Source organism: Pipistrellus kuhlii, unplaced genomic scaffold (assembly GCF_014108245.1).
Source record: "Pipistrellus kuhlii isolate mPipKuh1 unplaced genomic scaffold, mPipKuh1.p scaffold_m20_p_37, whole genome shotgun sequence".
Classification (NCBI taxonomy): domain Eukaryota; kingdom Metazoa; phylum Chordata; class Mammalia; order Chiroptera; family Vespertilionidae; genus Pipistrellus; species Pipistrellus kuhlii.
In genome coordinates, this window is record NW_023425537.1 from 4,201,575 (window position 1) to 4,218,124 (window position 16,550).

At 53.5% G+C, this 16,550-nt stretch overlaps 1 protein-coding gene across 1 annotated transcript; it reads right to left on the reverse strand.

Annotated features, from left to right (window-relative positions):
- Positions 1 to 7,538: 7,538 nt before the first annotated feature.
- On the reverse strand, positions 7,539 to 11,926 carry LRRC3C (leucine rich repeat containing 3C). The gene is made up of 3 exons (XM_036461415.2): positions 9,864 to 11,926; positions 9,622 to 9,670; positions 7,539 to 9,255 (listed from the first exon to the last, which is right to left on the reverse strand). Exons 1-3 carry the CDS (start codon positions 10,186 to 10,188, stop codon positions 8,448 to 8,450), a joined length of 1,182 nt encoding a protein of 393 aa, XP_036317308.1. The 5' UTR covers positions 10,189 to 11,926; the 3' UTR covers positions 7,539 to 8,447.
- Positions 11,927 to 16,550: the final 4,624 nt, after the last annotated feature.

Consider the following 16,550-nt stretch of genomic DNA (forward strand, 5'->3'; position numbering starts at 1 on the left):
TCTTCCCATTTCTATGTTTTCCTGGATTTTCGCCTCTTCCTCTCTCTCTCTCTCTCTCTCTCTCTCTCTCTCTCTCTCTCTCTCTCTCATATTTCTTTATTGATTTCAGAGAGGAAGGGAGAAGGAAAGAGAGATAGAAACATCAATGATGAGAGAGAATCATTGATCGGCTGCCTCCTGCTCACCTCCTACTGGGGATTGAGCCAACAACCCAGGCATATGCCCTTGGCTGGAATAGAACCAGGGACTCTTCAGTCCACAGGTTGACACTCTATCCACTGAGCCAAGCTGGCTAGGGCTGTATCTCTCTTTTTAAAAAATTATGTTTTTATTGATTTTAGAGAGAGAGAGGAAAAGAGAGGAATAAAGAGAAAAACATCAGTGGGCTGCCTCCTGCACACATCCTATTGGGTGGTTGGGAATTGAACCAGTGACCTCTCGGTGCATAGGGGTGCATGGGATGGCGCTTAAGCAACTGAGCCACATTGGCTAGGGCTATATCTGTTGATCTGTGCATTGATGTATATAATCCTGGGCTGTGCGTCTCCCTTCCCTTAGCTCCAGAGTAGGCAGCTCCACTCTAACCCTCTCACCATTGCCTCAGCCAGACTTTTGGGAGTTTTCCCCCGGTGTCCACTCTCCTCCTGCTGGCTGCAGGCCAAGATTTCCAGGCCAGCTCATCTTCCAAAGATCTAGAGAGCAGTGGTTTCAAGAAACCACACATGTGTCTGCTCTCTCTGCGATAGATTCCAGAAGTCCATCTACCCAGCTTGCTCTCCTCTGCCCCAGACGTTTTGCTGCTTTTCTTTCTCTCGGCCTCATTCATGCTGAACTCTACCAGGCCTGTCCTCATTCTCTTTGTCCCATCCCCACCCCACCTCTGACACATTGAACCATTCCTCAAGTTGCCTAATGGTGCTCCAAGCAGGAGGCTTTCAGGGTTCAAGGCAGAGAGAAAAAATATGGGCTGTGGGGTCAGCCTGGTTAAAAGTCCTGTGCTTTTGGGATAAAAGTCTCCATGTCAGGCTTGCCCCTGTGCTGCTTCTCCCACCCATCCAGGTTACTCTGTCTTTTTATAACCCTCTCCCACTCCCACCCCCACGCCCACCCCTCACCCCCATACCCATAGTCTTAGGGAAAGTCTACAGAATCCCTTTAAGATCCTGGTTTATGTTCCAGGGAATCTGGGAACATATTTAAAAAAATGTTTTATTGATTTTAGAGAGAAAAAGGAAGAGAGAAGGAGAGAGAGGAAGGGAGAGAAGGAGAGAAAGAAGGAGAGGAACATTGATCTGCTGCCTCCTGCATGCACATCCCCCACTGGATGTGGATCAAGCCCTCAACTCAAGCATGTGCCCTGAGGGAAAACTGAACCAGTGACCTTTCGGTGCATGGGACGTCACTCCAGCAACCGAGCCACATCGGCCAGGCCTGGGACATATTTTAAATTGCGCTGGAAGGTGTTTAAGTTTGACTAATACGTAAGAACTCTTTAAGTCCATTAAAAGTGACTTGCTGAGGTGGCGGTGCCTGGTGCTGATGCGGTGGTGGCTTTGCTCTCTTTCTCCCTCTGGTGGTCAATCAAGAGAAGGAATGGCTGATAATCACCCCTGAAGTGCATGCCAAGCTTTTGACTTGTGCGTGGTTGGTGGGCGATGGGGATCCAGTCAGGAAATTGGCTTAGGGGAGAAGCCCCGGGCCAGGGTTCTCTGGGGACCTGATCGCCTCCCAGAGTGACCCACAGAGTGCTCCCAGAGTGACCCACAGAGTGCTCTGCAGACCCCGCAGACAGACATAGATTTTGGGACAGGACATTCCTTCCTCACACGTTTTCCTTCTCACTGCTGTTGATTTTCTGCTCACCAGGGGGCCAAAGAGGAAAGAGAGAGGCGTGGTCTACTGGAGGTCAGGAGGGTGGAAGGAACCAGTCCTGCCAAGAACAGGAAGAAGCTGGCAGTGACGGGGGAGAAGGTTCAGGAAAGCGCCTGTAGGATATGGAGCCCCCTTGCAGGATGTGGGACGGCTGGAGCATTTGGGGGGAGTTACCCCTCGCACAGACATACTTCTGTATCTCCTCTGAGTATGAGAAGGTGAAATAGTGAGAAAGGGAAGTGAGCGGGATGGAGGGGTGACTGTCTGGAGAGGCAGGAAGAACCTTCCCCAAGGTCGTTGAATTTTACACTCCCCATGGGAGGCTGGGAGTTTTGGGGTGCTCTTCTTCCATAAATGCACTTCTTTTCTGAGCACAGCAAAACCTCCAGACCCCTTTTTTGTTCCTTAAAAACATTGAGATTTCTCCCTAAGTCCCCAGATTAGCTTTGGAGCCCGTGGCATCGCCAGACGCCTTGCCGAGCAGACACTGTTCAGTGTCTGTGACACTCACTCAACTCCAAGTTGGGCTGAAGAATTGAAGTGATAAACATACCTGTTCATCTCGAAGCATGTCAAACTCAGCACCAACCCTCAAGATGGCGGCCCCCGGCCCTCCACTGCCATCCTCCTGAGGATGCGGCTGGAGCAGGTGCTGGCGCTCCTGTCCCTTCATGGCGTTGCTCCTCAGCGAGGCTCTTCTGCTAGGACAGAGCTCCCGGGGTCCTTGTTAGCGAGACGGGGTCCCAGATGGAGCTCTTTACCATCTCCCTAGGCCCGTGCCACACTCCACTCCGCTTCCCCTAGCCCTGGTTGAGGTTAACCAGGTGTCACCTAGTGCCTGGAGGAAGGAGAGGGCGGCACAGAGTGGTCACAAGGCATCAGGCACCCACACAGAGAGGAGTCCAGCCCCTCGTGTGTCATTTTTAGGACTCGCCACCTCCCCTGCAGAGTCCCTCCGGGGCCTGGGCCACCTTCAGCTTCTCGCCCCAGCAGCCTCTGACCAGATGGAAGAGAAGACAGAGAGCACTGCCTGCCCTGGGAGAAATTCTGGCCCAGGATGGTCTCCATGGGGACAGTAGAGAATGGACGGCACAGGATGCTCTGCATTTGGGGAGGGAGCCGCCAACTGCTAAGGTGCTCTGCGGTAGAAATGTAAATTTCAGCCCTGCCCCCCATCCTTGACCTCACTGCCCATTAGTTCTAGAGTGGAGCGGAAGTGAGCAGGGATTGGGAATCTGGAGACCTGGGTCTCTGGAGAGAGCTCTGCCTGGAGCCTGCAGTGTGGCCTGAAGGACCTTCTCTCTCTGGGCCCCAGTGCTCATCTGTGCGGAGGTGGAGCTGGGTGAGCTCCCGCACCCCCTCTGGTGGTCAAACTCAGTTTTACCATAGTTGTCATCCTTGCACCCTAGGACCCTTACCGGCTCCGTCGGTTGGGGTAGGAACCCTTTCTCCATGGACAGGGTACGCAAGGAGATAGCAGGAGGGACAAGGGCAAACTCTCCCTCTGGTGGGCAGGGGATTGTAATGCAGCTCTGGGAGCTGGAACTAACACGTATGTGTGCCTGTGTAGGTGCATGTGTGTGTGTAGCGGGGGCCAGCAGATTCACTCTTTCCACTCCGGGAGTGAGTGAGAGAAGATTCCTTGAATGATGTCTCCTCTTTCTTTTAGGGAAAATAGGTGTGGAGTAGGTGGGCTTGCCCCTTGGAGGAGGGGACAGCAGGGTTTGGACTCTGATTCGCTCTGCCTGTGGCTTGGTAGGAGAGCCAGCTTCATAGGCATGCAACCTGTCAAGCTGCACATGGCCCCATGCTTGGTTCAATGTGGAACGATTCTTAGTCCTTTTTAAACAAGGAGCCCTGTGTTTTCATCTGGCGCTGGAACCCGTAGGTTATGTTGCAGGTCCTGCTTGTTATCATAGGGCCTCATCCATTAGGCCCGTCAGTCCCATCAGGGACCAAGCCCATCCCCACTCCTGACCCCACCGACAGGTACGAGATTGAGTTTCCTAGAAAACTCCCGCAGTCATTGGAGGACTCCACGAACCGCTGGCTCTCTAAGATCTAGGGCCTGACCCCTTGGCAGAGAGATGAGGAGTGGTCAGCTGGCAGAGGGGAGCAGTCTCCCCGTTCAGAGTGGGGACTCCCTTAGGGAAGGGGTCTAATCTCTCCCTTAGCCTGAAGGAAACTCCCCCAGAGGCGGGCTGAGCTCTCACTGGACCAGGAGGTCGGCCCCGCCCCCCGCCGCCTTAGCCACGCCCCCTCCACCTTAGTCCCGCCATCACCACCCGTGCCCGCCCCCGCCCCGCGCTCACCGTCTGTCCCCATCTCTTTAGCCCCGCCCTGACCTCCCCAACCCCGCTCATGCAATCCGGTCTGTCCCGCAGCCGGCACTCCTAAGTCCCTCCTCTGGCCTCCACGACCCTGAGGTCAACCGACAGCCTCCTCCTGCACTTTCCCATCACTCCGCCGGGCCCGCCCCACTGTGTCCTCCAGCCCCGCAGCGTCCAGTCCTTAGAGCCCATGTTCCCAGTCAGGCCCTTCAGCCCCAGCAGCTCCTCCATCTCGTCCTGCAGCGCCAGGCACCCCATGTGCTCCAGGGGGCGTGGGGATGGGGATTGGCTCAGGCCTGGACTGAGCTTTGAGGACAGGACTCTGGTGACCAGGCATTGAACCCAGGACCCTTCAGTCCGCAGGCCGACGTTCTATCCGCTGCCCCAAACTGGCTAAGGCTGCAGTGCTTTTTAAGTAAACACTTTTAATAACGTCCCTGCCTGCTGTCAGGTGGTGGTTTCTCACTGTGTTTACTCTGTCTGTAATAGACTTTTTGCTGCTTCAGATGTATTGCTTCTAACTTGCTGTAGGCAGGAAACCACGGTTCCAAAGTTCTTAGAACTCTATGAAAAGTAAGATTTTTGAAACTTGGTAAAATGAATAAGTTCTGAGTAAGAGTTCCTGTGAACCAACATGAGCCTTGGGCAGTGTTTGCCTTAGATGACCTTTCTGGGCTCACAGGGCCCCTGTGCACCCCAAGGATGGGCCCCGTGACCTCCTCATCTCTGTCCGCAGTGCCTGCCACACCGCAGTCACTCAGTCAGTGTTTTTCGAATGAATGAGTGGACTCGTGGCGGCGGTGTCTGTTTTGGCAGCGTGGATGTCTGCTCTGCTTTGTTTGCTGCATTCCTGACTTGGGACAACATCCCTCCTCGGCGGGAGAGAGTCCCAGAGAGAGGAAGAAAACCTGTTTCCAGTTGGAACTCCCCTCATTCTGATGGGGAGGCACAGTCCCTCCCCGTGAGGAAGCTGCCCGAGTCCTGCTGGTGTCGATGCTGAAGCCCCTCCCTCTGCGGAGAGCTCAGCGTTGCACCAAAGGTCTGTCTGTTGAACCCCAGGCAGGAAGGGTGGGGCACACCCCACGCCGTGCTCCTCAGCTGCCTCCCTCAGCTCCCTGGTGCTCCGTGTGCTCTCTGCTCACTTCCTCTCGTAGAGAACGAGATTTTGTAGGCGCTTTAGCCTCTGTGTCGGGGTATGTCTGGATCTCATCAGGCTCAGAGCTCCCCAAAGAGAAAGAAAGCTGTTTACTCCATGACTGAGAGTTAAGTCCAGGTCGCGGCCTTCCTGACTTGGGGCTCCCTGAGGGCAGTGTCTGCTTTCTGCACCTCTTCATAGGGCGGGAAGACGCTGGTGGTGGGAGGGCGGAGTGAGGGACTTCTTTCTTTTTTCAAAAAAATATTTTTTATTGATTTTAGAGAGAGAGAGAGAGGAGAGGAGAGGAGAGGAGAGGAGAGGAGAGGAGAGGAGAGGAGAGGAGAGGAGAGGAGAGGAGAGGAGAGAGAAACATCAATGATGAGAGAGATTCATTGATGAATGAATCTCTGCACACTCCCTACTGGGGATCAAGCCCACAACCCTTGCACAGAACTGAACCTGGGATCCTTCAGCCCGCAGGCCGATGCTCTACTCACTGAACCAAACCAGCTAGAATGGGAGCCAATGGAGCATCTTTCCTGCCACCCCTGCTCTCCCTCTTCCTTTCCTCCTGTCCTTGCTCCACAGAGGGAGAGGAATTTGAGCCAGAGGGGACCTAAGGGGGTCACTGGTGGGAAGTTTGTGATCCAGGGCTCCTGTTCCATCCTGAACTCACCGCTGAGATTTGGAGATAAGTGTCAGGGTGGGGGAGCTAACGCTCTGCAGACCAGAAAGGCTTGGTCTCTGCTGCTCAGGATGACAGGGAGTCTAATGAGCCTCTAGGAATGGGCACCAATCATAGAGGCACAGGGCCCCACCCTTCCACCTCCACAGATCCATGCAGCCTGTTTCCCAGAACCCAGCGAGACACGGTCCAGCCTAATTCCAGCAGGGGGTGGTGAGCCGAGTGGGGCAGACTCAGAGTGGCAGGGGAGGGACCGATGGAGGGTTTGATAGGGAGGGGCCAGGATTCCAAGGCCCAGGCCAGGGTGTGGCTGGGGTGGACGGTCAAGGCTGCAGCCTGAACCTCCCCACACCCTATTCCTTCCCCCACCCCTGAGGTGGGGAGGCCCACGTCTCCTGAGACAGGAGGATGGGTGGGGTGCCCCAGGTTTTTCTGACGTGAATCAAATTGAGGCTCCCTGGATGATAGGAGAGCTCAGCCTTGGATTGGTGGGAGGAGCCTCAGGGATGGAGAGAGGAGAGGGGTCTGGGAAGGAGACAAAGGCATCAGGATGGGTCAGAGGGACCAGGGGAGGTGATGGATTTCTCCTGAGTGGCCACCCAGTCTGCCCCAGGCTCTGCCCCAAGCTAGGGGAACCTTGGTTCAGTGGTTTTTGAAAAATATATATATTGTTTTTTTGTTTTGTTTTGTTTTTACAGAGAGGAAGAGAGGGTTAGAGAGTTAGAAACATCGATCAGCTGCCTCCTGCACATCCCCTACGGGGGATGTGCCCGCAATCAAGGTACATGCCCTTGTGGGGAATGGAACCCGGGACCTTTCAGTCCGCAGGCCAATGCTTTATCCACTGAGCCAAACCGGTTTTGGCAGTTCAGTGGTTCTTACCTTCAGCTTCTACTGGGGCTCCTACAAGCTTCCCCAAAGCAGCTGCTTCCTCCCTGGAGGCCACGTGGGCAGATCACTCTGCATGGGGCCAAGGGACAGGGTGTGCTGGTCCCTCCGGGCCCCTGGAGAAGCCTGTTCAGTGACAGGGATCTCTCAGGTAGCCCCTGCTTCGGCCAACTTGGTCTTCACCCCCCCCCCCCCCCCAGGAATTCTTTCATTAATTTTGAGCACATCTAGTTTCTCCTACCCCCTGCTCAGACTCCCGCTGAAAGAAAAGAAGACTGCAAGATGGCAATAGCTCCCTCTCCCTTTGCTGGAGACTGCTGGCAGATGACTGATGTCCAGACATTGCCCTCTTCCCGCCCTCCCCCCAGGCCCCTCCATTCCCCATCCTTCCCGTTTGTCATCATTAATTCAGAGGCCCTGGCATTTCTAGCAGATGAACCCTAGTGCCAGGAGCTGAGTGCCTAGTGCCAGGTAGGGAGGGAGAAAGGAGAAGGCATCTAACCCAGCAGGAGCAACCCCCACCAAAGGGTGATGGTGAAGCTCCCCCCTCTTCCCCTCTCCTCAATGCCAGGCCATAGTGTTTAAGGAAAAGAACAATAAGAAAAAGACCAGGGGCATTAACAAAAGTGGCTTTATTGAGTTGTCTTGGGGTGATGTTCCGGGTGTGGGCAACCTTCTAATCCTCCCACCCCTGCCCCCAGTTCCCCGGTGAGGGACCCATCCCCAGCTCAGGCATAGAGGAGACCACTACACCCCCAAGGGAAAGAGTTTAGGAAACCCTTCAATATATGGAGAGAGCAGAAAAATGGGGAGCCTCTGGAAAAGGAACCATGGGGCCCTAAGCCAGGGGTTCCCCAAAAGAGGACCTAGGGGGAGGAGCCTGGGGCCAAGAGAGAGGCATATGTGAGGGAGGAACTTCTCAGTAGAGGTGAGAGAGAGGAGGAGCCCGCAGGGTCCTTCTCAATCTGACTGCACTCCAATTTTCTGACCCCACCTCCAGCTTGGTCCCTTCATCTCCATGCCCTCCTTTGCAATCTCTGTTTCATCTCCAGGGTAGGGCTTGGTGCTGCCCAGACTTTCCAAGTGGTTTCCCATCTTCTTTGCCTTTGTTCACCCCCTTTCAGGAGGGTCCTCTCTCTTCTGTCCGAAGCCCTTAGCATTCTGGAAGAGTTCACTCAGACTTCCATACAGTGAAGCCTTGGAGATCAGCTCAGCCACACAGCTGTCTGCCCTGCCTCTGCGTGGGCACACGTGCCACCTACATTCTCTGTTCTGCAGTCCCCCCTCACCACGGTGCCCTCGGGAGCTTTGAGGCTCACACAATCTGGGCTCAAAGCCGGCACCCAAAACTCTAGGCACCAATAACAGTGTTGGCTGAAAGAGAGCGATCAGGAGGATAGGAGAGACAGAGGAGGGAGCGGGGTGGGATTTGGGGGGTGGGGCGAGGCTGCAGAGGAGGCAGAGGGGGTCAGAGGACAAGAGAGAGAGCCCAGGGGAAAGAGTGTGGGGTGTGGGGCCAGAGGAGGGGACCTGGCCATCAGACCAAAGTGCTGAGGGTGGAGGAGTCCTCCTCGGAGCGCACCGGTGGCGGCACGGGGGCCCTCTTGAGGGGACGTCGGGTCTCATCCCGGTTCTGCCACACGTAGTGGGCCAGGTAAGCCACCACCAGGGCCAGCCAGCCCCCCATGGTGACCAGCAGGGCCACGTCTGTGCTCCGCCGGGCCCCGCCCCGCCCCGTCCCACACAGCTCTTCCTCCCCTGCCAGCAGCAGGAACTCCTGCCCCACGAGGTCTGGTCGGGCTCCAGGGCCACACACGATGCCTGTCCCCGTGCCCGGTGCCAGCCTCACCTGTCGGAGAACCTCTTGGAGGGCACAGTCGCAGCGCCATGGGTTGGCAGACAGGTTCACTTGGATCTGCAGCCCCACAAAGGCCTCCACGGGCACGGAAGCCAGCTGGTTGGCAGAGAGGTCGAGGTGCCGCAGTGTGCCCGCCAGGCCTTGGAAAGCAGCCCCCGAGAGGTGGGCAAGGACATTATGGGACAGATCCAGCTCCTCCAGAACAGGCAGGTGCTGGAAGGCACCGGCTGGCACCGATGCTAGCCGGTTGGCATCCAGGTAGAGCTTGCGGGTGTCGTTGGGAATGCCAGTGGGCACAGCAGTCAGGCCTGCCTGGCTGCAGCGGAATGTTTGCTCACCAGCTTCCTCTGCCACGTAGCAGCCCTGGGGAGGTCCCTGGGGACTGGGCATGGTACCCCCTGTGCCCATCACCAGCAGCAGGGACAGGAGGTGACAGGCTGGTGCGAGCATGGCCACAGACTGGCATAGTCCTGGAATGGAGCAGGATCTGGGGAAGAGAAGGTTCCATAAAGGAAGAGTGAGTCAAGACAATTCCCTTTCCCACTGCCAGTCTCTGCCTGAGGGCTCCCTGCAGCGTCTCTGTGAACTGGGGACCTTCCTTTGGGGATCTCACAGGCCTGGCAACCTTTTTGCTTTCTCTTTGGGGTTTAGGGCTCCTCATTCAGGCCCTCTGGGAAAGAAGTCCTCTGGGCCTGACCCTCTCCTAGAGTCTCTTTGGTTCTGGAGGGCGAATCTATAAAGTCTCTTGGGCCAAGGCCCTGTTGTCATTCTGAGTCTGGGGGCTTCTAAGTTTCTGTTTCTGCCTACGTATGGGTTTTCCTCAGTGGAATAAAGTCTTTTCCCACCACCTTACCTGGGTGGCTGCCAGGTGGGCCAGGTGGGCACCAGAAGGCCAGTTGGCACTAGAGTGAAGGATACAAATAGGACATGTTGGTAATAAGATTTTAGGGCATCCCGCTAGGCTAGGTGACTAAGGGCCCACTTCAGTGTCCATTACCCCTTTTCCTGGAGCATCACTCCTCTGCTGCTCCAGCTTCGTCTCCTCTACCCCACCCAATTTTCTGCCTTGTTCCCTCTTTTCTCTAAGCCCCTCACCTCTGTTGTGGGGAGAGCCTTCTCCTGGGCTGCCCCCTCCCGGAAGTAGCCTTCCTGTTGCTCCGCTCTGGAGACCCGCTTCCTTCTCCAGAAGTCCTGCTTGCTCATAGCTGCTGGAAGTTGGGGGTTGGGACCCAAGAGTGTTGGGTTTCCTGGCATGTGACTCTGGGCCCCAGGTATCAGATACCTGAGCCATGGCCTGGCTAGACGATGCCAAGAGAGGGCAGATCCTGGACCCTGATGAACTCTGCCTGGGGAGGCCAGGCGCCATTTCCATTCCCTGCCCCGGGCTCCCCTCCCATGACCTGCTGCTGTCATCTTCCATCCCTCCCTTCTCAGCCGGCGAGGAGAGCCTTCTGTTACCCAGAGCCTGACCCAGCAGAAGGATTCTCGCTTGGCAGACGTACGGGCAAAACTGGGTGGGCTCAATCTCACATCCATTGCCTCCAGCTTCCCCTAGCCCCACCCCTCCCTCCACTCTCCTGCACTCTGGAGCAACCTGTCTCAGCCTTTTCCTGGGAAAACTCGTCTCACCCTGGAGGACCTCGTTTTCTGCTCCTCACAGGGTGCCCAGCCCTCTTACCTGGCAAGGGGCATGGTGGTTCCATTTTAGTTTGTTCTCTGCACTGTTGGTAGATGGCCCCTCTAGGAGGTGGAAGGGGTTCTGCAAGGTGCCCAACGTCAGATACGGTTGTCTACAAGTTGTCCTGCCAATTTTATGTTCTGGATTGCAGCTGACTCCGGTTCCCTCACTTTGTTGGGACACTAGGTTCCAAAGTTGGTACTTCTAACTCTCTGTCACGCCTGAGAGCCAAGGAGGGCTGGGACACCATTCCCCAGGGCCTCTTGATCCCACCCGTCATGTGCAGCCCAAGCCACCGAGTTACATCACCGTCCCCTGAGGCTCACGGGGTTAGTGGAAGCGTTGGGTACCACAGAGATCTGCACAGAGGAGGCTGCGGTCCTATGCTGTGGAGCGCTCCCTGAGAAGGAAAACCTTGCTGGATTTCGTAAGAGACCCTGCGTGACCAGGATCGGACACGATGCAGGACCCAGTGCAAAACGAAAATGGGGCCTTGTGTTCCAAGACTGTCCCGAATGTCACGATAGCCACCGCAGATGGCAAAACCAAGTGCAGGGCCCTTCTGAGCACAAGGTGTGGTGTCCTGGGCAACTGCACAGGTCACATGCCCACAGAGCTGGCCTTGTGCAGGTGACCTTTGACCAGGGGACAGAATCAGACGGAAGGATATCGGATGATGTCATCTCTGTAGATGATGTACTGACCACTGACTCATTCTTGTGACATCGACAGGGCATGTCTCACACTCACAGTTGTCCGAGGAATCAGGGAAGCTACGTCGTCTGCCTTTGGGCGGGAGAAGCAAAACGTTTGTCTGTGGGTTGCTTGTCGGTTAGCCCAGGCGCTGTGCCATTGAATGGATACTGCAGAGTCCATTTCGGAATTGTAGCTGCATGTGGACGAGCAAGCATGTGGAAAGCTACCCCTCCCACTGCTCTTCTCTCACACTGGGCAGGGTGGGTAGCTCAGGCACAAGAGCTGAGCCTGGCTGCTGATGGAGAGAGCTGCCTCCTTCTCAGACTAAGGCGGCTGCCAGGAAAAGTTGGTACCCGGATGCCCAGCTGTAGCAGCTATAGGAGCAGCGGTCTGTGCACACAGGAGAGACCACCCAGAGCATGGATGTGGTTAACGGAGGGCGGCTAAGTGCAGTGCTCAGGGTGAAAGGGAGGCCTGAGAGGAAGGAGGAACCACACCACAAGGGTTGACAAGGTTGGAGGAGAAATCCTCTCTGTCTTTCATTTGGGGAGGATTTGCTGTAAGCCCCATGTTTCAAGCACTGTGTATATCGAAGGATATACAGTTCTTAAGGTCCCAGATCTATAGCTGTGGCTAACCCAGCCTGCACATTAGAATCCCTGGGGGGGGGGGGGGAAGAGTAGCTTTCAAAAATTAATTCTACCTGGGTTTCATGTGGACCAATTAAATTAAAACTTCTGTGAATGGGGCCTAGGCACTGGTATTTTTCAAAAGCTCCCTGGTGTCCTAACCAGTTTGTCTCAGTGGATGGAGCATTGGCCTGTGGACTTAAAGGTCCCAGGTTTGATTCCAGTCAAGGGCATGTACCTTGGTTTTGGGCACATCTCCAATAGGAGGTGTGCAAGAGGCAGCTGATAGATGTTTCTCTCGATCCCTCTTCCTTCCTCTCTATAAAAAATCAATATATATATATATATATATATATATATATATATATATATATATATATATAAAGCTCCCTGGGTATCTCTAACTAGAGGCCTGGTGCAAGAATTCACGCACAGGTGGGGTCAGGCTGGCCTGCCCCAAAGGGGCCATGGGAAGTTGTTCCATCGTTCCAGTCGCTGATTTTTATATACATAGATGTGCAGCCTGAGATGAGAATTGCTGGTCTGAGGAAGACATGGACATATGGACCCTTGTCTCCACAAAGCCTTAATGTGATTGCTGTGTAACCGATGTGTATATGGAAGCTTTGACACTCAGAGAGAATAAATCTCTGGGGTAGAATCTGCTGGCTCTCTACTTGGTATTGTAGGGAGGCAACATTTTACCTCTACCCCCTTGGGGCTTTTCAGCCAGGCCTGAGAATTAACCTGACAGACAGATTAACAGGTGAAAAGCATACATATTTACATACCTTTTACATGATGTGAGAGCCGTAAGACAGTGAAAACCCAAAGAAATGGAAGAACATAAATACTTTTGTCTTAGGCTGAATAAAGAGAGGCAATTGTAGAAAAGTAACTAAACTATACAAGGCTAGAGGAAGATTAGAGTTATTTGAACAAGGTCTGTTTGTGTCGAGTTCTCTGGGCTTTGACTCCCCAGTACAGGGAGAGCGTCTTTCGCATGGTAGTTTCTGTCTCCTGTTCTTTTGGAAGAAAATAGGAGAAAGGAATGCTCTTCTGGTGTCTGTTTTTTTTTTTTTTGTTTGTTTGTTTTGTGTGTGTGTGTGTGTGTGTGTGTGTGTGTGTGTTTTAATGTGCCTTTAGCTCAAAACAATCCTTATGCCTAAATGGCGTATTTTGGGGTGGCCTATTCTGTCACCCTTCAGTATCCGTTCCTTACCTCCTCCTTTGATGACATGTGCTGATTTTGGGGTAGCAATGTACTCAGTCTGTCCTGAGAGAGCCTGATTGGTCCTTTCAGTTTATTAGAAATCCTGTTGCCCACTTTTCCCAGTCACCCTTGCAGCTGGGGTGGACCAATTCTGATCAATAATATCTAAGTGGAAGTCTGCTCAAGAGATTTCCTAGACTTTCTTTGATTCACTCATAAAAGAGGTTGGGCTGGCTTGGCTGGTGTGACTCAGTGGTTAAGTGTCGACCTATGAGCCAGGAAGTCATAGTTCAATTCCCCGGTCAGGGAACATGCCTTGGTTACAGGCTTGGTCCCCAGAAGAGGATGTGTAGGAAGCAGGCAATCAATGACTCTCATCATTGATGTTTCTATCTCTCTCTCCCTCTCCCTTCCTCTCTGAAATTAAAAAAATAAAAATAAAAAAAAATACATATAAAGAGCATGGTCTGAGCCCTCCCCTTCTCCCTACAGCTCTCTCCCTGCTTTGGACACGCAGGGTCAACTATGGCCATCTGTGACCTTGGGGCAATTAAAACAGAAAGAAAAGGCCAGGAGCATCATGGAGATATTGGCCTGGATATCACTGAACCACTCAACCAACACCAGCAACCACCTACCACTGGACTCATTAAAAGTAAACCCCTGCTTCAGTGCTTCTGAACGTGGCTGCACATTAGAATATGTGAGGTTTTGAAAAAACACTGATGTCTGGGTCCACCACAGAGATTCTGATTAAATTAATTTTGCATGCTCCTGGGGAAGGACTGTTAAAACCTCCTTAGATGAGTAATGGCACCAGGGTCAGACTCATTCCTTTGCTTGGCATTTTCTGTTGCTTTCAGTTGACATCATTCTTATCTGATACGACTAACTTTTCCAGGCTAACAGGGAAGGCTTCACCAGGAGTGACATTTGAGCTGGGTGGTTAAGGTCGAGTTCATGAGCTGGAACATGTGCAAGAGCAAGGGAGCATGAGAAGGCCTGTCTTCTCTAGATTGTAGAGGGAGCGGTGGGCATGGTAGAGGCTATGGTTAAACTGGAAATGGATCGGGTGCTTGTGGCCTTGTATATACCATATAAGAATTGGAACTTGGTTTAGTAGCTGATGGGTGGATTTTAAAATTAGTTTTTTTTGTGTGTGTGTTTTTTTTTGTCACTTTGCTAGCTGTGTGGAGAATGTGTACATATATAATTTTAAAAAATATTTTTAGCCCTAACCGGTTTGGCTCAGTGGATAGAGCGTCAGCCTGCGGACTGAAAGGTCCCAGGTTCAATTCCCGTCAAGGGCATGTACCTTGGTTGCAGGCACATCCCCAATGAGGGGTGTGCAAGAGGCAGCTGATCAATGTGTCTCTTTCATTGATGTTTCTAACTCTCTATCCTTCTCCCTTCCTCTCTGTAAAAAAATCAATAAAATATATTTAAAAAAATATATTTTTATTGATTTCAGAGAGTGCCTGCATGGAAGCCATGGTGTGGGACTGAAGGAGCCATGAATCGATGTTCCATTCTTGGCCATGACCTGTGGGGCGCACAGGAAAACTCATGGGCCAGGCTCAAGACCATCCGACATTTGTGCCACTGGGTACATCCTTCCCCAAATCCCCGTGGCCTTTGGTTCTCTGGACCTCACAGTCTCTGAGATCCCTAATAACCTGATGATGTCAATGTGCCTATGTTGGTGGGGCAGGGGAGAGGCTGAGGCATGGCAAGCCTGGCTTCCAAGTTCAGGGCCCAGGAAAGTGATTCATCCTGGGTGGGGTGAATCACAGCTTCTCACTTCCAGGGCAATAATTTCATGTCCCAAAGGTGTGACCTTGGAGAAGAGGAATTCAGCAGGCCTCCAGGCCCCTGCCTGCCTGATGTAGCCCCCGATCCAGACTGGAGAGAGGGGCATAGTGAAAGGAAAGGAGGAGAGCCAGCTACTTTACCTAACAGTTAGCCAGGTGTACAACTAATGCCAATGTTCTGTGCAGTTTCCGTTCGCGGGGCAGCTAGGGCCTCTGCTGTTCCTGTTTCTTGTGGAAAATGGCAAAGCATTTACACACCTCATGCTCCCATCCTCGGATGTACTCTCTCAGTTGTTCAATGCACTCCTGGCCCTCTGAGGCACTGGGGATGCAGAGGGAGCTAAAACGCTCCCTGCACAATGCGGGGAGACAGACTTGTGCACAGATACGGCCACCTGATAGCCTATGGGAGGGTTCTATGATGTGTCAACAGGAGCCCGAGGAGCCCAAAGCACGAAGCAGCGGACTCTGCCCGCACAGTTGGGGAAGGCTTCACAGAGAAGGTGACAGGTGAGCAAGGCCTTGAGGGATGAACAGGAGAGACAAGAGCAAGTCGGAGCAAGGCATGTTCTGAGAGAGGAGCTCAGTGGAGCTGTAGTCTTGGATGAGTGTGGGAGTTACCTCCTCCAGGTAACATCTACTGAGCATCCACCATGCACAGGAAATGCGAGTGTGAATAAGACTCGGAGCAAGCACCCTCTCAAGGGAAGTGGATGCGTAATCCGTCACTCAGATAGAGCACCCTCAGGGCAGGAGAGGTCTTTCCGAGGCACCTATGGAGACAGAAGGAATGACTTTTTGGAAGAAATGCCACTTCCCAGCTGTGGGACCTTGGGCAAAATAGTTCAACTCTCTGCCCTGCAGTTTTGTCGTTTGTTAAGCGGGGAGAGTAGAAATACCTACTTCCCAGGGCTGTGTGAAAGTTTGCACATGTAGAGCCTCTTGGGCGGTCCCTGGAACACAGCAAGTGCTAGTGCCATGGGCTGTGATTGCTACGGAAAGGAGTGGGCGTCAGGCAGGGGAAGAAGGGCCGGCTAGGCATGCAGTGGGCAGGGCACCGGGAACCTTTTCTGAAAGCGCCTGTTTTCTAGGTACTGCCCTTTCGAGCTGTAATATTACGTGTTCTAAGCTGTCTGTGCCCCTCTAGGAGAACATATCAATTACCCACATCGGAGAAAATACAGCTTATTTTGCAATATATTTGGATCACAAAGAGCAGCAGCTGCTCTTGTTCCAGAGGAAGGTTCTGGTTCCCAGGCCTTGGCTCTGGCCCTGGAGGCCCTGTCTGGCTCAGCCTCTTTCCTCTGCAGCCCAAAATAGCCAACCACAGGGCTGGGCGAAGGGAGGAGAGGGAGTGCCCACTGGCACTGGTACCATCCCTGCCCCTCCCCCACCCCCCACCAGTTCAGTAGCTCTCACTCAGTGCTATCTGCTTAGCATCATGCCCTCCTCTTCACCTCGGCCCCCACCCAAACAAAAACACAACGACTGCCAACACAATAAAGTTGTTTGTTTGTTTTTCTTCCTTGCATTTGCTCTGGAAGAGACCTCAACACCTCCCCCAGGAAGGAGCCGGGGGCTGAGGGAGACCGGAAATGAATTGAAGGGAGGAGGGGTAGTCACAGGGGTACCGTTCTTTCCCCCAGAGGTGTGTGTCGGGGGAGAGAGCTCTGTTTCTTACACCCCACCTCCTCACTTCCCACCACCGCCGCCATCACCCTGGAATGCGTTCCCAGTTTATCTCCCGCCCATGTT

Excerpts from the sequence above, each read along its gene's own strand:
- LRRC3C (XM_036461415.2), bottom strand. The coding sequence starts at position 10,188 with ATGGAAGATGACAGCAGCAGGTCATGGGAGGGGAGCCCGGGGCAGGGA. Across the intron at positions 9,671-9,863 it reads AGGCTCTCCCCACAACAGAG|TGCCAACTGGCCTTCTGGTG; the intron begins GTGAGGGGCTTA and ends CCTTCACTCTAG. Across the intron at positions 9,256-9,621 it reads CCCACCTGGCAGCCACCCAG|ATCCTGCTCCATTCCAGGAC; the intron begins GTAAGGTGGTGG and ends TCTCTTCCCCAG.